The sequence below is a fragment of the Ahaetulla prasina genome, chromosome 2 (assembly GCF_028640845.1).
Source record: "Ahaetulla prasina isolate Xishuangbanna chromosome 2, ASM2864084v1, whole genome shotgun sequence".
In the NCBI taxonomy this organism is placed as follows: Eukaryota; Metazoa; Chordata; class Lepidosauria; order Squamata; family Colubridae; genus Ahaetulla; species Ahaetulla prasina.
This window is the reverse complement of record NC_080540.1, coordinates 77,526,503-77,547,727: the sequence shown is the minus strand read 5'-3', so window position 1 is coordinate 77,547,727 and position 21,225 is coordinate 77,526,503. Positions and strand designations below refer to the sequence as shown.

At 40.3% G+C, this 21,225-nt stretch overlaps 1 protein-coding gene across 2 annotated transcripts in view; it reads right to left on the bottom strand.

Moving 5' to 3' along the window:
* Positions 1 to 19,657, bottom strand: part of MST1 (macrophage stimulating 1) — a 28,238-nt gene extending 8,581 nt beyond the window's left edge. The window contains exons 1-14 of one of the 2 annotated variants that reach the window (XM_058167238.1): positions 19,267 to 19,657; positions 15,618 to 15,750; positions 14,574 to 14,686; positions 13,919 to 14,033; positions 12,197 to 12,333; positions 10,349 to 10,469; positions 8,942 to 9,060; positions 7,572 to 7,734; positions 5,369 to 5,499; positions 4,872 to 4,974; positions 3,329 to 3,465; positions 2,794 to 2,829; positions 2,484 to 2,595; positions 1,296 to 1,373 (exon numbers count right to left, since the gene is read on the bottom strand). In XM_058167238.1, the coding sequence (XP_058023221.1) occupies positions 1,296 to 1,373; positions 2,484 to 2,595; positions 2,794 to 2,829; positions 3,329 to 3,465; positions 4,872 to 4,974; positions 5,369 to 5,499; positions 7,572 to 7,734; positions 8,942 to 9,060; positions 10,349 to 10,469; positions 12,197 to 12,333; positions 13,919 to 14,033; positions 14,574 to 14,686; positions 15,618 to 15,750; positions 19,267 to 19,330 (1,562 nt within the window). In that variant the 5' untranslated portion in view covers positions 19,331 to 19,657. The remainder of the gene's footprint in view (positions 1 to 1,295; positions 1,374 to 2,483; positions 2,596 to 2,793; positions 2,830 to 3,328; positions 3,466 to 4,871; positions 4,975 to 5,368; positions 5,500 to 7,571; positions 7,735 to 8,941; positions 9,061 to 10,348; positions 10,470 to 12,196; positions 12,334 to 13,918; positions 14,034 to 14,573; positions 14,687 to 15,617; positions 15,751 to 19,266) is intronic. The other variant, XM_058167239.1, reaches the window with a different exon arrangement.
* Between the last annotated feature and the right edge of the window lie 1,568 nt (positions 19,658 to 21,225).

Sequence of the window (21,225 nt, the reverse complement as noted above, 5' to 3'; positions counted from 1 at the left end):
ACTTTGTCTTGTTATTTGGTTACTTTGAATTCAGACTATAGAGGGATGATTGGATAGCCACTTCACTTGGGGCTCTTACTTCTTGGGGCAGCCTCTACCCTGTGGTCTTCTAGAAGTGGGGCCTTCAACCCTCAGTAGCCCCAAACAATATTGCCATTCCTGAGAACTGAGTCCACTTCTCTATCCACTTCTCTCTGTGCTGGAAGAAATTGCTCAGCAAAACAACAAGCAAGTCTATTTGCTTAGTTAAGCATACAAAATAATCCAATGACTCAAAGCTAGTTATGCCCTGGCGTCTGCGAATGACAGCTGTTTAACACATACGCCTATGGATTTATATAACATGTCTATTACTGAATTTTATTTATATCCCACTTTTCGGCCTACATCCCCCAAGAGTGCTACCAAAGGATAATGTGCAAAAATCAAACCAACTTTTTTTTTATTTAAAAAAATGTTTTCAATAGAATATAAAAAGGACAAAATCAACCAATATACCAGTGCTAAAGCCATTAATTTCTTCAACATGCAATTTAGGGATTCTTTCTGGCCTATGAAAATAATCTAGATTTGAATGACAGACAGAAGTAGTGTCAGTAATCCTGTGGCTATGTGGCCTGTGAAAATGTTGAATATAAAACAAAACCAAAAACAATTTGTAATTGACTACTTATTTAATGCCACTGTATGTATGTGTGTGTGTGTGTGTGTGTGTGAAAGTGTACATATATATATATATATATGTTTTCTGAGGTTTTCACGGGTGTTTGTATATAGGTCTTTGGTTGTTCGGGTTTTCTCCCGTGTAAGATTGGAAGTGTCTTGGCGACGTTTCGACGAAGTCTCATTCGTCATCTTCAGGCTTCAGCTTCGTGCTTCTGGGAGCAATGTGTGATTGCAGCTGTTACTTCCTTTTTAACTGCTAATGGGGGTTTGTACTGATTGGGTGGGAGCTTGGCTGTGCTCTGATTGGATGGGGGGTTTTTTAATGCTCTGATTGGCTGGGGGTGTGTCCTGTTTGGGTGGGAGCTTGGTTGTGCTCAGATTAGTCTGAGTTGCAGGGGGATTTGAGCTGGTGAGCTGCATTGCTGTTGTTTGGCTTTGTGTTTGTATATATGTATATATATATATATAAAAATTTTCCATCAAAACTTTTAAACCAGAAGATAATAGCTAGCAAAAAGTATGGAAAATAAAAAAGAAAGAAAAAGAAAGAAATCAAAGAAAAAGAAAAATGTGCAAGAAAGGGGTGAGGGGAGAGAATCTAATATAAGTTTTGCCAGAACTCTGCTTACCAGGAGGAGAAACACAGCCGGGTGCTGATTACCCACTCCTCTTTTACCAGTGATCCTCCACAGAAATGGACTCCTTCTCTGGAAAGCAAAAAAAGTGGCAAATGTCACAGGGGCAAACTCCCCCAAAACCTACCTCTTGGGGGAGTAGGTCCAGATTGTTGGCAACATGCAACTTTGCAACAGGGCATTCTACAGCTGTGCACAATGTGTCCCTTTCTGGTCTTGGGTAAGAAGAAGTCCAAGTGCACAAAACAGACTCATAGGAACATCTAGTTCTGACCCGGGGGCTGCCTTGGAAACAGTGAAGGACCGGACCGTGGTGCCTCTACCAGCCAAAAAGGGAGCTTGGGAGGGCCACGTGCAGCCCTCCTGAACTCCGCTTTCACTGGCAGAGGGCTGCAGGATCCTTTCACAGCCAAAAACGGAACTCGCAAGGGCTGCGGGTGGTCTTCCCGAGCTCTGTTTATGCTAGCAGAGGGTTGCAGGAAGCCGTCACAGCCGAAAATGAAATTCAGGAGCCCATTTTCGTTGGCAGAGCACTCAGGCCTCCATAGGCATCCCCGACACGAGTGATGTCAAACTGGCCATGCCCACTCTGGCCATGGCCACCCCGGCCCTCCGAGGTCAAACACAAGAATGATGCGGCCCTCAATGAAATTGAGTTTGACACAGTGGTGAAATGCTACCGATTCGCTCCGGTTCAAGTGAACTGGTAGTGATAAAAACTACCAGTTCAGTCAAACCAGTAGTTAAAAATGCTGTGATCCAATGATCACCTGTGTCATGTGATTTAACTTTGCTAGAAAGCAGTATTCTCTCCCCCCACTGTTCTACTTACCTTCCCAAGCCTCCTTTTGGCATGTACTGTGCATGCACGCACAGTGCGCATGCACAGCCAGCGAACCGGTAGCAAACCAGTTCAGATTTCACCACTGATTTAACACCCCTGATCTAATTGATTTGCAGGGAAGCACAGAGAAGTTTCCCTTTTTTGCAATTTTTTATGAGCTGCCAATCCAGAAGACAATGAGTGAACACTAATGGTTCAAAGTCGCTCATGGGGTTACGATCTCCTCTTTTAAAAGAATTACTAAGTTCTCCCGTCAAGATACATTCTCTGTGTAAGGTATCTGCAGCCAATACTTTTTGCACCACTTGACCTCTCACCACCAGTCAGATACTGCTCACCGATTCCGGATGCTGACTGTCCAAGGTGAGTTTCCAGGTCCGCCTCCTACAATCCGAGCTCGTTTCTCTATTCGCTCATTCCTCTTGCCACACTGGTCAAAAACCACGTTTTCTGCAACCAGGGAGTCAAGTCATGACATATGGTCCTTAAGTGTTGTTTTTTTTAAAGCAACACACGTCATTTCTAACTATTCACATAGTTATCTAAAGCCAAAGGCAGAAGGAAAACTTGTGCACCTGTTTCCCTTTCTCATCAAAACTATTTTTCTCACAAAATTACCACAGATAGAATGCCTGGCAGAAAGCTCACCTGGATCCAGCAAATGGGATGGCTTCTTGTCATCAACTGTAGAAACAAAGCAAAACACAGATTGATGTGCACACAACTATGTTCCACGTATTGTTTATTTATTTCATGGCAGTCGCTGAGGTGCCAAAGTCTACAAAGCTTTTCATTCATACTCATTGTAGAAGGCTTTTGTTTCTACAAAATGCATATATTTTGTCCTGAGTGAGTGACCAGCATGCCTCTGTAAATTGTTTGTTAGTTGAACTATGTGTGAGCTTTTGTTGTGGCATCTTCTGGTTCAGGATCATTTTAAGAAGGAAAAGTGTCTGTCGCACCTTATACAGCAGATGGTAGAAAAATGTTTTGACAAGGTGTTGAACAAGCATTCATTATTTCATTGGGTTTGTATCCCACCTATATTTTGGTCAACTCAAGGAGGTTCACATACTTAAAGCTCTTAACTCCTATTTTCCCCATAGCAATAAAACTTTGAGGTGGGTTGGATTGAGAAAGATTGACTGGTAGTGTCCATTACTTCATCATGAATCAAACTTACCACATGGTCTAATGGCACAGTAATCAAATTGAGTATTAGGATCCATAGTGTAGCACCAGGGCCCATGACTGTCATTGTCAGGGTTACGACAATAGTTCTGTTCAAGACGCACATTAGGTAGTAAGGGAAAGAAGTGCCTAAGAAAATTCAAAAAGACTGTTCAGTATTGTGTCATTTTTTTCTGTTTCATATTTGGCGGATTACTGATTTTTCCCCCCATAAAAGTTACATATAGTTGTCAGTGTGTTCTTATGGATGATTCAGACACTTGAAAGCATTTCCATCAGCAGATACTAATTTTTCCCTAAAATTCATCTTTGACTCCTGAAAGAAATGCAGTTTTCCTTCACCAAGGGATATACTCACTTTCATCTATTTACACACTACTGACAAACACATTTCCCCTCAAAAACGGTGCTACATCTACCTGCTGTAGCTCTTCTCTATTTATATATAAATTGCACTTGTTCACTGTATAGCCTCTGTCAGCTACCTTGATCTTTGATAATTGATTGGACGGAATCCTTAGAGCTTTGAATAAGAATTACAATGCTGTGAGAATGTTGAAAAATGATAAAAATTGCAGGTGAAGACAGAGTGATGGGAGACATCTTAAAATACAGATCTATTTTGCTTGTAGAGTGGATGTGCAATTGGTTGAATGTGTGAAGGTTGTATCTGTTTGACAATTGGAAAAGGGCTGTTACTGTTCCCCTAATCAAAGGCAAAGATAACAAGAATAAATGCAAAAATTACAGGGAACTTTGAGTGTAAGAGAACCTGAGAAGGAGTTTGGCAGAATTCTGATACAAGGACATAAAATGATAACAATGAGCGATATTTGGTCTTTAAATGATCCAATCACCTTTTCCGTTCTCCCTTGTCTCTTTCTTAATCATCCATTCACTTCACTCAACAGATATTCTTTCCTGGATAGATAGCCATCACCTTTATGGCGAAGAGCTGCAGTTGATTATGAACATAGGGCATTTCTATTTTTATGGCCTTGCCCACTTCCTTCAACCCAAAGAGAAAGTGGTTTCTATCTCCCAAAGCAGCCACACAATAGGGAAGTACTATTCTAGAACGCCTTTTTTCAGTAAGCTTTATGAGCTTGACATCATTCCAGAACTTAAGAAAGGGCCCTATAGCAACCAGCCACCATTTTTCTCCTGAGATATTTTTTCCCCTGCCATTGAAAATATTATTTTTGTTAGGTCCATTTTTTATACTTTCATCATTTATAGAAGTATATTCCATATTATTATTAACATTTATTTTTCAAAAACTTGGCATGGTTCCTAATGACACATTTAAGATCCTGTCAATCTTGCCCTCAGAAAATAATGAATGGGTTGGGTGAGCACAGACCATGAGAGGTTAGATACTTTCTCTCAGAATCAGGCCAAATAGCTGCAATCTGAGCAAATTTCATGGAGTCTGGGTGCTAATGGGGTTAATTCTTTCTCCCTGTCATGACCAAGGCTAAAAGAGGAAAGTGGAAACAGCATAATAATAGATTTCTCACCATTCATACACTTACTGGAGTGTGTGAGGGGTATGTTCCTTCCATTTCTGGCAGGTAATTCCTTTCCGGGTCTTACTAACTGTGCCTTGGTAATCTTCCCCATTTCCATAGTAACAGTCTGTGGAAATCAAACACTCACCTGAGTTCATTTGCCTGTCTTAGTACACACATTATGTACAAGCATTAGAGTTTCAAACATTACGCTTTCCAACTACCAAGGAACTGTGCTCTCCTGGAAGATCTAGAGAGCAACAGATTACCAATCTCTGTTCAATAACTAATGAGAATCTCTTTGATCTCATCACCTCTGACATATAGAATCCTAGGTGGCATATAGAATCCTTATAGCCACTCAAATGATATGCAGATAGAACTCTGCTCCTTTTTTTCTTGCGCCATGAGAATAAACAATGGTACTTCAAACATTAGGAATAATATAGCCCAGACTCCTGTGAGAAGAGTCACTGTGGAAAACCTTCTTCTAGATCCCAACTCGGGGCCACCCTTCTTACCTTCTGCCTCCACATCCTCAGCACAGCGCTTGATCTGGAAACAGAAAGCTCTAGGCAGGTTGGTCATGGTAGTGAAGCACCAGGGAGCCTCTGAGCCATCAGGATTCCGACAGTAATTCTCACTTAGGTCTCTAGAAAGGAGAAGCAAGGTAGAACCTCAACACCCTCCTGAAGATGCACCCAAATGCTTCTCGCTGGCTTCCAACATAAACTTTGTTGCTGTTTCCAAGACTGAGCATGCTGGAAGATCCTTCAGGGTTAATTGGTCCATAGCTATAACATAGACTGTAGTCATAAGACTTGTTTTTAGACTTACACAGTCTCAGACTTACACAGACCTGGGGTTAGTGAAGTTCTGTAATCATCCAAGTTAGTTTACTACATAGGCTTTCAGTCAGTTTCGGAGCTCCTTCAATTGATTGTCTTATCTTTGAAATCTCTAAATGATTTGTAACTGGGGAACCCGAGACACTGTCTTTCTAGGTAAAATGCTTTGCTATTGTCACCAGAGGCCTGGCCTGGAATGCATCTGTCCTCAGAAAGAAAACCAGTGACATCTGGAATCAGGGTTTCTTCAAAGCTGAACAATCTTTATGGTCAAGCTATCCTTCCTATCCTCATGCCTTGCTTTAAGACTTGAGAATGAGGCCTTGGGGCAAATGCGTCTATGGAGAAACCTGCCAGACATTTTCCAAGTTTCCAAAGAAAAGAAGACAGCTTCCACATTAGTTCCTTTGCTTTGAGGGCATCAGCAAAGCCAGAGGGGAAATCATTCAGCTTGCTGATGGGGAGCAGCATACTCAAAAATTAGGATACCACCATCCAAAAGTGAATTGGATACAGAAGAGACAAGCAATGGGGGTCACAGATGATACAACCAGCATTGTTTGGGGCCAAGATAAAATTTGTGAATAACGTTTCACTCACCCATATGAAAAGGCTTAGAGTGAGGCACTACAGGCAATCTGGCCACAGTCTATGATGCCACAGCACAAAGGCCTCACTCCGAGGAAAGAAAGAGAGAGTGATGGAGATGGGCACAGCAATCCATCTTCAATCCTTTAGAAGATACAATTAGTGTATCTTCTGCACTAAAAGATACAGGGAGTGAATTGTATAGAAGACACTAACAGGCACAGATATTCAAGTGGAATTCCTAAATGAAGCCAAAGCTCACCAGCAATTTTCATAGAACATTTTGTTGGAGAAAACTCAAAAGGAGGGGATAGTTAAGCAGCAAAAGTAGCATTTGCCTTCTTTTCCTTTTTCCTTTTTGAACAGTATTAAGAATTTCCTTTCTTGAATATACACTCCCTAAAGCATAGGATGCACGGTGTTTAAAGAGAATGGGTTCTGAATCATTTTCTAAAGTTTCACTGTTTACCATATTGTGCAAACAAGAAAAAAAAATGATGTCCCTTTTTCTTGGGCTGATATGTGTAAAACTACTCTGACGGAAAGGAAACAGCCTTCCTGCCTCTAGTGAAATAATAAATTCATACTATGCCCAAGTGTCATCACTTGACTGATTGTCAACCCTGAAGCGAACCTAGCTGGGGCCATGTTTGAGGCTTCAGGGTTGCCACTAGATGGAAGGAGGAGGGAAATAGTTCACTGGAGTTTTGCAGTCAAAACAAAAGGCTTTCCTGTGGGAACCAAGATCATTTGAACAGGTGGCTGGGAGAGGAGGTGTGAAGTAACCAAGCAACTGGCCAGCACCTCTATTGGACCATGAGACTGATGAGTTGGGGAAAGGGGAAAATTTTCACTTTTTAATTAGGTGAAAAACACAGGAACTTTCAGAGTCGGTTTCCACCAATTGTGCCAATATGGTGTATCCAATACAATTGTTCTTTGAGGAATCTACCTGCCTCAGTTCTGTTTTCTATGTGTGTATTACTTGGAACGCTCACACTGATCTTCAAAACAATAGAGCAAAGGTTTCCTGCTGCTGGGCATAAAAAGTCCCTCCACTTGAGCTTCATCCCGCTACATGAGATTATCCATTACTGGGCTGTAGGGTAGACCAAGAAGAAACTCTATTTTGGTCCCAAACCAAAATGGATAATCTCATGTAGTGGGATGAAGCTCAAGTGGAGAGACTTTTTATGCCCAGCAGCAGGAAACCTTTTCAGAGGAAATGCTTCCATTCCCATTTCTACTTTGACTATATTTCTGGCAGAACAGCAACACAAATGCATACTTGCATGGATATTTCTCAGGGTGGAAATTGTGTCGGTGTGGTGTCTGTGAGTCCCAGCGTTGGCAGGGGGCACCCGAGGTAGTGACATTCACCTTGCCTCGATAGTCTTCTCCTTTCAGCCTGAAGCAGTTGGTTGTTATAGACAGATGTGGATGTTTCTCTGCTTCCAAAAGGGAGAATCCATGCATCAAAAATACTTCATAGCATGAATGAAAAAAAGACTACTACATTCATTCCCGAACTTCCATCAAAGACACTGGAAAAGAATGTTTTGGGGATCCAATCTGGGTCGGTCACGTTCTACTAGAGATGGGTTCCCTAAGGATGGGCTCCAGCACGAGTCCAAAAGCTCGGAAGACTAAACCAGTGATCTCAGTGACCAACCCAGATTGGATCCTTCAACATTTTCCTGGGACACGTATATTCGCCTTCACTCGTAAGATTGTTTTTACTTATTCAAGATTTAAAAACCATAAAGTTTACATTCCAGTTTTTCATTACATGCAATCTACAATTACAAAATGGATGAAAGCGGTGTTTTCAACTTTAAGATGCATGGACTTCAACTCCCAGAATTCCAATGCTGGCTGGGTTGTTGAGGCTGAGAAACACTGGATTAGGGACCACACGGAATCAGCAAAAAAAACAAACAAACCCAAACACCTGCATACATTGTTGAGTACATCATTTCCATCCACCTTTTTTTAATAATTATTTGGTGTCCTGCCTTATCTGCTTCTATTCTGCTCTTGTTCTGCACATAAAAGGGTTAAGGTTGGAATGAACAAAGTCTGCTTTCTTTGGAACTGCCTTACAGTATTGTTTTCAGGGCTCTGGAATTTCTGTACCTTTTGAGAGATAGGTAACAGAGGTTGGTGCTACTAGGCCCTCTGTGCTTTTATATCTAGCCTGTTGTTTATAGCTCTCTCTGTGTGTGTTTATGCCTGTCTGTTGTCCCATTGGCTATGGTAGTTAACTGTGTTTAGGTTGTTGTAGATGTTTTAATAAGTAAATGTCAGGCTATAGATTTTGAGTAGCACATGAGCTTGCTCTGATCTGGATATAGGGGCTGACTAGGATGCAAACTGAACTAGAAATTAATCACATTAATTTAACCACCCTGAGGACTTTCATAGAGCATTTTATATATTAAGAGGCAGATTTTGTGCATCATAAAATAGTAGCTAAGTCATGTGAAGATTATTATTTTTTCTTTATTACATGTAGCTTTTGTAAATGTATTAAAAGAGCATTATTCAGGTTTGTCTCCACATAAGGTTTCAAATTCCCCTTGGTGTCTGAAAAATAGATTATGATTGATCCCTTCGTGATATATTTCCAAATAGGTCCTAAACCTCAGAAAGACTTACTGCATTTACGAATGTGACAGAATTCACGCTCCTTGGCAGGATCGACTGTGTAACACCAAGGTTGCTCAGAACTGTCAGGATTACGGCAATAATTATCAGCAAGGTCTTTATCTGGGTATCTTTTAAAAATAACAGAGAAAGGAAGAATTAAACTAAAACACTATTCTCAATATTGAAAATGGACATGATGTGCTTCATAATGTCAACATCAAAGGAAAAAACAGACCCTTCTGGTGGCTAAAACTGTAGTGTCTGTTCATTGTGTCTAATTTGGAAGCAGGCTTGTAAGAGGCTAATAGGTGCATTGGAAGCTGCCTGGTGCTTTATAACAAATGAGACCAGTGGTCAGTTTAGCTCAGCTCTGCCCATCTTGACAATGGTTTTGAGGCAGAAATTTTATCATATGAAATGGAACAAGCCAATCCTAGTTTCACGTATATATCAACCAGTAATGGATGGCCAAGAAAGGTCATGTCCAATTAAAATGTGAGCCAGTGTACAGCTGCAGTGGGGGTAAATAATTTCCATATTGAAGATCCTTATAAAAATATTTGTAAATAAAACTAGCAGCTCTCTTTAAACAAAACTCTGATGTAAACACAAGATATTCTGGTTACTACATTTAGGGACAATATTGCACTCCTCTCTGAAACAGATGATTATTTATAATTTTGTTTTTTATTTATGTATGTTACTTTCTGCTTTTCTCTATCAAAACTTGCAAAGACAGAGAATTTTTTAAAAAAAAGATTAGTAAGACGAAGCCTGATACACTGTGGTGAAGTTCGTCTTGCGTCTTCTATTAAAATCCTGGGACCTTTCTTAACACAACAAAGCTGAATATTGGGAAATTTGGGCATGATAAAGGGAATTATATTTCCAGGGTAAACATAGATGTTCTAAGAAATGTTGTGCTAGAATAAGTAATTGCCACTAGTTTAGCTTTAAAAAACATAAAGGATTAAGACTATCAAAGTCACACTATTATCTATGGATGCCAATGTATAAAACACAAGAACAAAAATGCTCCTTCAGGTATAACCAGTATGATTTTCCGAAGGTATGTACCATAATTCACTTTTGTGGCAATAAAAAAAATCTGAACTAGCCACTGGACCTCTGATCTAACAAGGTTCTTCTTATGCTGCTATGGATCCAGGCTGCCCTGGAGATGTTTTGAAATTGAACCTGGAAGTGTCTGTGTCTCCACTACATGTATTTCACACTAGTGTGAAAAAGGATTGTGACAACTGCAAAGTTGTTACTGATATGAGCCAATTCCTCTGACCGATATTAATAGCTCAATCTCCCAAGAAATTCCTTGTCAAGTACCATCATGGCAAAATTTCATAGAAAATGCCCTTTCTCCTGCTGCTTTACAGATTACACAATGGCTAAAATCAGTACTTGTTTGGCAGGTACGGATGCTTGTGAGGGTGCTGCAGGTCCCAGCGTTGGCACTCTGTGCCTGACACAGTGTGATCAACGAATCCCCGATAATCCTCACCATTACACGACACACAGACAGCTGGAAGGCAAAGACAGAGTATTACTGTAAGAGGCATGTAGTAAGAGTCACTCAGAATCTAGTCAGCTCTGCAAAGTTATCTAAATCAGGAAAGTGATTCAACATTATTTAAAAAGATTATAATAATTTGCAAGTCTGACTGTTTCCCCTTCCTTTCCTCTCATACTTTGGGATTCAGGAGAAGCCAGCCTATGTCTCTTTCCCGTATTTCCCCTGTGCCCTGGGCTCCAAGCTTGCTCCTGTTGTTATCTTAGTGGCTTCTGGATAATTTCTCCAAAATCATCTCCATACCTCCCTATACATCTTGACCAGAAGGTTGAAGGGAAGGTAACTAAGAAAACTAATTTACATGAATGAACTAGGCAGAGACCGTGAGAATTCACACATTCTGTACGATCCCAGGATTGAACAAAAAAACCAAATAGATGACAACATTGGACAGAGGGAAAACAAGAGACACCAATCAACATACATGCCCCAGCCAAAAAAATTCCATGTGCATAATAGGCCTCTGGAAGCAAAACAGCACTTGGTACTAGATTAAATAGACATATGATTTAGGAAGGGTCATCAATCGAGAAGATTATAGTAGTTTTTCTGATTATCTGACCCCATTGAACAGGTGCTGCTTGCATTTTGCTATATTCTTCACTTCCTTCAGAAACAAATCAGAACTTGGTCCATATAGTTGACCCATGTGGCAGTAATCCACAAGGTGAACATCATTTTTCTGGTCTAGTATGAATGTCTACTTTCATTATTGACAAGGGATTCTGTGGGTGCTACTATTTAAAACTAAAACATATACTTATTCATTTTGAAATCACATGTATTGCTTTCAAGTCTGTTTGACTTTTCATGACTGCCTAGGCCCTAGACCAGTGGTTCTCAACCTTTATAGTGCTGCAACCCCTTTAATACAATTCCCCACGATGCGGCGACCCCTTTAATACAATTCCCCATGATGTGGCGACCCCAACCATAAAATTATTTTCATTTTGAATTTATCGCGCCTGAAGCCGTATTGGCTAGCGATCTGAACTGCTTGCAATTGCCTTGAGGACGGAGGCATTAAAGCGGAGACTGCTCCCCTATTAAGTTTATCACGCCTGAAGCCAGATTAGGCTAGCGATTGGGAGTGATTGCAGCTGGCTTGAGAAGGAGACATCAGAGCAAAGATTTCTCTTTTTTTTAATTCATCGTACCTGAAGCCGAATTCGGCTAGCAATTTGAAGAGCCTGCAGCTGGCTTGTGGAGTCAACCATTGGAGTGCGATTCTTCGACTCGCAAGTATACTTCCAATATTTCCGATGGTCTTAGGCAACCCCTGGCAAATCGTCATTCGACCCCCAACGGGGTCCCGACCCACAGGTTGAGAACCGCTGCCCCAGACCAAAGCTTGTTTGGTCAAATGATTAAGGCACTAGGCTAGAAACTGGAACCCCATGAGCTCTAGTTCTGCCTTAGGCACAATAGTTGCTGAGTAACTTTGGGTCAATCACTCTCTCTCTCTCAATTCGACTCAATTCACCTGACAAAGTGGTTGTTTTGGGGGAAATAGGAGGAGGAAGGAGTATTATATGTCTGCCACCTTGAGTTATTTATAAAAATAACAAAGATGGGATTTAAAAAATCTAAAAAATGACAGAATGTGTCCCTGATCAATTAATTATATGGGGTGGTTATATACAGTTACATGTGCTCTGCAGATATCTCAGATCAATTACCATTTTCACATTTCTTGATGCCACAATTTTGATGTCGGGTAGCAGGATCAGTTGTGTAGCACCAGGGGCCACGCCAGTCATTATCTGGATTCCGGCAATAATTTTCTTCTAAACCGTTATATTGGGATGGACGAAATCTTAAGAAACAAAAAGAAAACACAAGACAAAGATACTGAAATTATCTCATTAGTATTGATCTAGATTTCACTGCAAAACGATCACCCTCCAATTATGCAACTTCAATAATAGTGGAAATCATCGAAGTTAATATAAGCTGACTTGTTTATTACAAGAAATCGTTTCAAATCAATACCCTGAAATGTCTCAAATCTTTTATTCTTTTTTAAATGTCAGATGGATAGATGGAGAATAGATTTATTTTTTTATAAAGGTAATAGATGAGCAGAAAAACAGCAAGTAATGGGGCTTGGGAAGATATTTTTCTCTGTTGTCTTCCCTCAATACCATCAGCTGAGAACTGGAACAGTAAAGGAAGAGTTTATTTAAGAGAAATGAGAAACAAGGCGAAAAAGACTTATCCCTTAATTATGGTTTGGATGCATTGGTTTTCTGTTTGTTTTCTTGCCACCTGCATCCCATTTCCTAGGACAGCGTAATGCTGCTCTTGACAGGAATATAAAGCCCCATACCAGTGGTGGGATTCAGCCAGTTCGCACCTATTCGAGAGAACCGGTTGTTAAGTTTCGAACCAGTTTGGAGAACCGATTGTTGAAAGAAATTTCCTTTTGTTTTTTTTCCACTTTACAGGGCTAATCCTGTAAGGAAGGCAAGAAGGAAACATTCTGGTGGTGTTTCTAGCCTAATCTTTATTGCCCTGCTTACAGAAACTGCCTCTCTGGTTAACCCTTATTACATTGTAACAGCTAAGGCGAAGCGCCTATCGACGTGAGTGACGTTGAGCAGGCCACGCACACATGGTCACATGACCACCGAGCCATGCCTACCCAGCTGGTCATTAGGACAGAGAACCGGTTGTTAAATTATTTGAATCCCACCATTGCCCCATACCCTGTCACTTATAAAGTCAGACCAAGCAAAGTAGATAGATTCACTTATGGACAGCCTCTGGCTTGGTTTATGGAGTAGCAATTTTGTACAGATTCTCTAAGCCATCTTACCAAAATTAGATTCTTCCTGGATATATTAAAATTTCTGCTTCATAAAACCTGGTTAGCTTTAGAAATCATCAACAAAGCCAAAGTGTAATCACTAAGCTTCACTGTGCATAGCATTATGACCATAATAGATGATACAGAATAGATTACTAGCGCAGATGTATGTCTTATAAGAATCTTGAATATAGCAAGTTATTGCTTGAAGAACTGCCCAATTATTGTTCTATTTTTTCTGAAGATATTATTCAGGGCCATCCCTTCTGTCCTACTCTTCTATCCTTCTCACTGGCCTCAGCAACAAAAGCAACAATGTAGGAAAGCAACCCCTCCCTGCGTAGGCAGTACCCACTTCTTCTTATGTTATTTAATTGATGTATTTATACCAGTGTTTCCTAAGCTCAGCAAGTTTAAGATGGGAGGACTTCAATTCCCAGAATTCCCCCAACTAGCATGCTGGCTGGAGAAACTCTGGTAGTCGAAATCCACCCACGTTAAAGTTGCTAAGATTGATTTCCACATTGCCTTTACTTGATGTATTTATACATTGCCATTCAAGAAGTTCAAAGGGTGGCATACATAGATTTACCTGTGATCATGAGGAAACTTCAGCTGCCATTTTTGACAGGTTTTTCCTTTTTCAGTCATAGACTGGAACCCTCTATAGTTTGCCCCATCTCCTATGATGCATTTCCTTACATAACCTGTGAAATGAGAAATAATTTCTAATGCAAAATGGTATGGGAGTAAAGTAAGAGTGGGGCTGCTTATTTGGCAATGTGATCATTAATCGGGTATGGATGAAAAGGAAGGGGCACATATGTGAACTTTTGCACTCACCACAGTAGCTGTGGCAGAGATAAATTTACTCCAGATGCCCTCTCAGATGTTGAGAGCAAGTTGGAGATCAGACAGATACTTAGAGTTACATCAGATATGAAAAGGGATATGGATGTGCACTCAGTTAAGCATATTAGAGAAGGCAACTTCTATTTGCTTGAGAGCCTATAAATCAAGACAGGAGATGTGTATCAGTTGGAAGGATGGTCTTTCTCCAGGTTTTTTTTTTTTATGCACAGCCTCTCATGCATGTGTATTCCTTCTCTCCTTTCAGCAACCCAAGTCCTAAATAAACATCCCTATTTAATTTTTAGGTCATTGGGCCAAAGGATTTTCCTTCTCTTGCACTATAGGCACTCCCTGGTCTTTCTCACGTTTCATTTCCACACAGACCTTCAACCTACTTTTCTTCTGGTAGAGGTCATAATGAACATTCCTTTGCAACCGGGTATGCGGTGAATTTTGGGTCACAGTCAGCAGCTGGCATTCATAACGTGGCCAGTTGTAGTGAAAGGCTCTGGAAGAAAACATAGACAGCAGTCTCGTGAGATACCTTTGGCATGAGAAATTGCTTGTTTGCCTAAACTTTTTGACTCTTTCTTCAACTTTCCTGCTCTTGGTCATTGCTATATCTAGTTGTTATCTACTTTGCTTGTTTTGTTTTTAATATACTGGGCATATAGTATTTTGTCTTGCCAGGTCTCTTTTCTATTCTTCATTTGGTCTTCTTTGTAGACCAGTTTGGATTTTTTGTTATTCATGGTAGACTAATTTCAGTGTATCTTCTTCACTGTTTTTCCTCAACCCTCAATGTCTCATTCAGAGCTCATTCAGAGCTTGGTATGTGTGGATCTATGTATATATGGGGATGTGTGGGCAGCTAAGTACCCATGTACATGTTGAAGAGACATGTATACATGACGTGAAATTAACACATAAGACAAGTATCACTCACCCCAATGTTCTAATAAAACATATCTTTTTCAAGTAAAGAAAAGTTAAGATTCTTCTGGATTAAGTCCAACTCTTGGGGATCACATAGCATAATCATGTCATTTTATTGAGAGCAAAAGAGATTTGTCACCTCGGGGATATTTTTTTTGTCTTCCACCCCAAAGTAACTAATAATGTCTCATTCAAATTTGAACTTGCTCAGGTTTTTTTCTAGACCAAAATCAGGTGCATGCACAAAGTTTCCCAGTCAAAGATGTTGGGTAGCAGCAGGACTAGGAAAAGCCTTCCCAGATTAAAATGATCTTTTAAGAATTCTTCTGCATCTTGGGAAGAGCCAGGAGAAATTTCTGCTGGTATCCTGGAGAACTGCTGCTTCTTAAGAGGTACTACCAGCTAAAAAAGCCAATGCCTGACTCAAGGTAAAGTAATTGCCTGAGCTTATACTCATAAACTCTGCAGCTCACCTGCCTGAAGTTATGGATTTCCCCCCTTACCTGCAGTCCACCAAGGTGTTACATTGCCGGGCACATTCTTCTACTTCACTGATCTGTTCCACACTCTGTTGAGCCAAAGTGATCAGCTGAGTAGCCTTTAATCTTTGGAAGTCATTCAGTGGAGAACGGTGACCTGGAAAGTATAGAAAATGTCTGTTATTCTGGATCTCTGCAAAGAAAACAGAATCAACTCTTAACAGAAAACAAGCATAAGGATGTGCCTCAATAATACTGTATAGCATCCTGGTAGTCTTTAAAGGGGAAATAAGAGAAAAACCTAGCACAGTTAAATCATAGTTTTTTCTAAGAATTTGAGAATTGAATGTCATCATTTTTTAAGAAACAGGAAATAGAATAAAGAGACCAGCTTAGCATGAACAAAGCTCCTTGGCTCAAATGAGATTGCGTGGTTCTTATTCATGCAAATGAGATTGTGTGATTCTTTTATCTGAGATTTCTAGGCAAAGTGCTATAGATTTAACAGATGCACACCAGGTGGAGAAGAATCATACATAGATTTTTTCCAGTGTGAGGATGGAAAAATATTGTATTTACTACATTTTTGTCTCAGTTTTTTTTTAAATTAAATTAAATTAAACTAATTAAATTAAATTAAACTCAGCCACCTTCGACATGACCTGAGTTTAACTCATAGAATCAACTATTACAATGTCCTTCCTGTTGAAGACTACTTCAGCTTCAATTGCAGCAATACACGAGCACACAATAGATTTAAGCTTAATGTTAACCGCTCCAATCTTGATTGCAGAAAATATGACTTCAGTAACAGAGTTGTTAATGCCTGGAATGCACTACCAGACTCTGTGGTCTCTTCCCAAAATCCCCAAAGCTTTAACCAAAAATTATCTATTATTGACCTCACCCCATTCCTAAGAGGTCTGTAAGGTACGTGCATAAGAGCACAAGCGTGCCTACCGTTCCTGTCCTAATGTTCCCTTTCATTATATCCAATTAATATAGTTATTACATACTTATGCTTATAGATATGCTTATATATCGTATAATTATTTCATGTTTACGCTTATATATACTGTTGTGACAAATAAATAAATAAATAAATAAAATAGAATGTGTGGCTAAGAAGTTTGAAAAAAATGAGGTTTTAATCATTGTCACAGACTTTCAAAAGCTTGCTAACAGAGAACCAGAAAGCTTTACTTAATGAATGCTTGTCACAAATCTGTTAAAGATCTCTTCCTTGAGGCTGTGTTAAAATGCTATCTACCAGTCCCTGAGTTTACACCAGCAGTCCCCATCCTTTTGGGCACCAAGGACCTGTTCCACGGAGAAAGGTTTTTCTGTGGACCAGAGAGAGCATGGTTTTGTGTGCTTCCTGCATACCATACATGGGGCTTTGCTTGTTTGCGCAGCCTGGTTTCTGGCATGCCATGGATACAGTAAACTTATTTTTTTCTTCAAGTCAGTCTTGACTTCTAGCAACTAAAAGGATATGGCCGTGCAATTTTCTAGGCAACATTTTTCCCATTGGTTTCTTTCAACAGCTGAGAGATAATGACTGGCTCAAAGTCACCCAGCTGGTTCCCTGCCTAAAGTAGGACAAGAATTCAGATTTCCTTGCTCCTCTTCCAGCATCTTAAAACAATAGACCTATGTTCTCAACCTTGGCGATTTTAAGATGTCTGGATTTCAATTCCCAATCACTCTCCGTACATTGGTGGAAGATGGAGTTAAGGCTAGGGGACGAGGGAAGTTTTGATAGCCATCTGCCAAGGAACGTCTGGTTTGCCACAATAGAATTTTTTTTTATTGGCCAAGTGTGATTGAACACACAAAGAATTTGTCTTGGTGCATATGCTCTCAGTGTAGAATGTTTTTTGTGTGGGTGCACTCAAGTAGACATAGAATTTCTGTACCACTTTTGCCAAATCTCAGCTGTCCATGTTTAGGACACAAATTTTGTGCTAGTTCAGAACACTGCTAAATCTATATTCTAAAGAAGCCCAACAGCAGCTTATCAGTACAGAGAAAGTGAAAAAGGGCCTCTGGTGGCTCAGACTGCTAAGACAGTCTGTTATTAACACAGCTGCTTGCAATTACTGCAAGTTCAAGTCCCACCAGGCCCAAGGTTGACTCAGCCTTCCATCCTTTATAACGTAGGTAAAATGAGGACCCAGATTGTTGGGAGCAATAAGTTGACTTTGTATATAATATACAAATGGATGAAGACTATTGCTTAACATAGTGTAAGCTGCCCTGAGTCTTCGGAGGATATAAATGCAAATTTTAAAAAAAAAACCCAACTCTCTCTTTTCCCCTTCATTGTGCAGCCATTTCTGGTCAGATATTATTCAGGAAGATCCAGACCTCTGCATTGGTTATTAGCTCAGGGATCTGGTGAGTACATTGAATGAATGAGTCTGGTTTTAAAGAACATCATTCTCCCGCTATGCAAAGCAGAATGGAGAAGGTCAGAATGTACCAAGGGGCCAGAGAAGAGGGGATATACCCATACTAACCTAGGTGGCCCTTTGGCCCTACTCTTCTAGGTGGGATCTAACTGTAACATCTACTAAAGGGTGGGTGAAACTTGCTACATTGCACTCATGGGAATACAATGCTTCTTGCCTACTTCCATGGCAACATAGTGAAACAACTAAAGATGACTTTCAGGTACTCTCAGATAAATCTTGAGGATGAAGAAAAGCAGTGGGGAAATCTGAACCAGTTTACTGGCTGTGCATGTGCACTGCGCACCAAGCGCACACTGTCCGCATGCATACACAGTGCTTGCGTGCGCATGCACAGTGCGCACCAAAAGGAGGCTTGGGAAGGTAAGTAGAACAGCGAGGGGGGAGAATCAGCTCAGTCGCACAATTTAGCTTCACTAGAAAGCAGGATTTCCTGCTTTCTAGCACTGCTGATCGTCGGAAATACCGGTTCAGAGGAACCGGTAGCTTTTTCAATTACCGGTTCAACTGAACTGGTAGCTTTTTTTTACTACTGGTTCACCCGAACCGGTAGTTTTTATCACTACTGGTTCGCCTGAAATGGAACAAACCGGTAGTTTTTCACCCCTGAAGAAAAGACAATGTCAGGATGAAGTGACAGAAAAAGAGTTTCTAGTAAAACACCAATCGTTCTGGAGAGACATGAGAAACCTCAGCCAAGGCAGAGGGAGATAAAAGCTATTGCTCTCTCTAAAGAGACAGCCCTTAACAGACCAGGATAGAAATGTCTGTTCTTTATGCAGGAATGAAAACTGGGAGACTCTGGAGTTCTAGTCCTTCCTCAAGCATGAAAGCTAGTTGGGTAACTTTGGATCAGTCACTCTCTCAGCTCAACTCACTTCACAGGGTGGTTGCAGTGGAGAAAATAAAAGGAGGAAAGAGTATTGGATATGTTCTCCATCTTGAATTATTTATAAAAATAATAAAGGCAAGATAAAAAAAATTTAAAAACACACTATCCACTAATATGTGGACAGAAGTACCTCAGGGCAGAAAGCTTTGGTAAACAGCAAAGGAAAAAAGGACTCTTTCTGGGAAAATATCCTGATTATAGAACTTACAGTATAGAGAAGCAGCACCTTCTGCATTCTGCAGAGTTACTGAAACAAGAAAGAGGCACCCTGTGGAGATTCAGAGTGGGTGGGTGGATAGATCCTCACCTTTGCTGGAGGTGCAGAGCAACACAAGGATCAAGACAGCTGTCTCCTGCATGGCTTTCTCCATCACACGCAGTCTTCCCAATGTGGTCACATAGATATGCCAACAAGGTTATGTCTCCAAGAATATCCGGCAGGAAGCTACAGATGGCCAAATATTTACTTAGGGTTTGTGTATCAGCAATAATTCCACAGCTTCAAAGCACATGGGATACGGTTGCCCATTAGACCCTCAGTACAGTGAGCCCTCAGAAGCAGTATTTCTCCACTTCTCTTTTTCCACTCTGCCCCAGCTTCACAAAAGTTCCCAAAAAGAGACAATCACTCCCCAACTTCCCCAAATACAATGTAAAGTCAGGTTGGGAAATTGCTCCACATCAGTCCTAGCTGGCCTTGGATCAAGAGCCTTCCCCTTCCTGTTAGTGATCAAACAATGGGACCGCCCTACAGTCTCACAGATCTTTACTGCTGACCAAGCCAAGCAGATTGGAAAGCTTCCAAGAGTCCAGCGTCCAGCACAGGCCAGATCTGAAAAAGAGAGTTGTCAAGTTACGGCCCGGCAGTCTTCTATGCCAGTGTTTCTCAACTTTAGCAACTTTAAATTGTGTGGACTTCAACTCCCAGAATCCCCAGCCAGCGCCGACTAGGAATTCTGTGAATTGAAGTCCACACAGCTTAAAATTATCAAAGTTGAGAAATACTGCCTTTAAACATTGGCTATATATGACCAATAAAGAAAAAGTAACATTTGCAAAAAGATGTTCAGCATCAGTATACAAAGCAAGAATATCCTCACCTTTCCATTACTGAGAAGGGGCTTCACAGGGAATATGTTCTTATTTATTTATTTATTTTGTCACAACATCATATAAAAAGGATTATATAGTATATAAACATATATATGAGTAAATATTAGGAGGTATAAGCATCAATATATATATAGGAGGAAGAAAAGAAAAGAAAAACAATAGGACAGGAACGGTAGGCACATTTGTGCGCTTATGCACGCCCCTTATGGTCCTCTTAGGAATGGGGTGAGGTCAATATTAGAAAGTTTTTGGATAAAACTTTTAGGATTATGGGAAGAGATCACAGAGTCAGGTAAAGTATTCCAAGCACTGATGATTCTGTTACAGAAGTCATATTTTCTGCAATCTAGATTAAAACGGTTAACATTAAGTTTAAATCTGTTGGTTGCTCTTGTATTGTTGCAATTAAAGCTGAAGTAGTCTTTAACAGGAAGGACATTACAATAGATGATTCTATGAGTTAAACTTAGGTCTTGTCGAAGGCGACGGAGTTCCAAGTTTTCTAGGCCTAAGATTTCAAGTCTGGTGGGATAAGGTATTTTGTTGTTTTCAGAGGAATGGAGAACTCTTCTTGTAAAACATTTCTGGACTCGTTCAATTGTATTGATGTCAGAGATGTGGTGAGGGTTCCAAACAGGCGAGCTGTATTCTAGAATTGGTCTAGCAAATGTTTTATACGCTCTGGTTAGTAGTGTAGTGTTTTTGGAAAAGAAGCTACGCAGGATTAGGTTTACAACTCTGAGAGCCTTTTTTGCTATGCAGTTACAGTGGGCTTTGACACTTAGATCATTTGACATGAAAACTCCAAGGTCTTTAACGGGGTGGGGGTCATCTGTAAGGTAATGTCCATCAAGTACTTAGTGTTTGGGTTCTTTTTTCCAATATGTAAAGCTGAGCATTTGCTGGTTGAAATTTGGAGCTGCCAAGTTTTAGTCCAAGTGGTTAGATGATCAAGGTCTTTTTGGATGATGGATGCATTGTCTGTGGTGTTAAATAGTTTGACATCGTCAGCAAAGATTATCTTGGAGAAAAGATGCTCCACTGATTTCTATCTCTTAGGTGGAGATGGGTGGGCATTATTTAAAATTAGAAATCCAAAAAGATCTAACATTCCTGAATAATAATAGGAAATGCCCTGGTTATACAGCAGTTA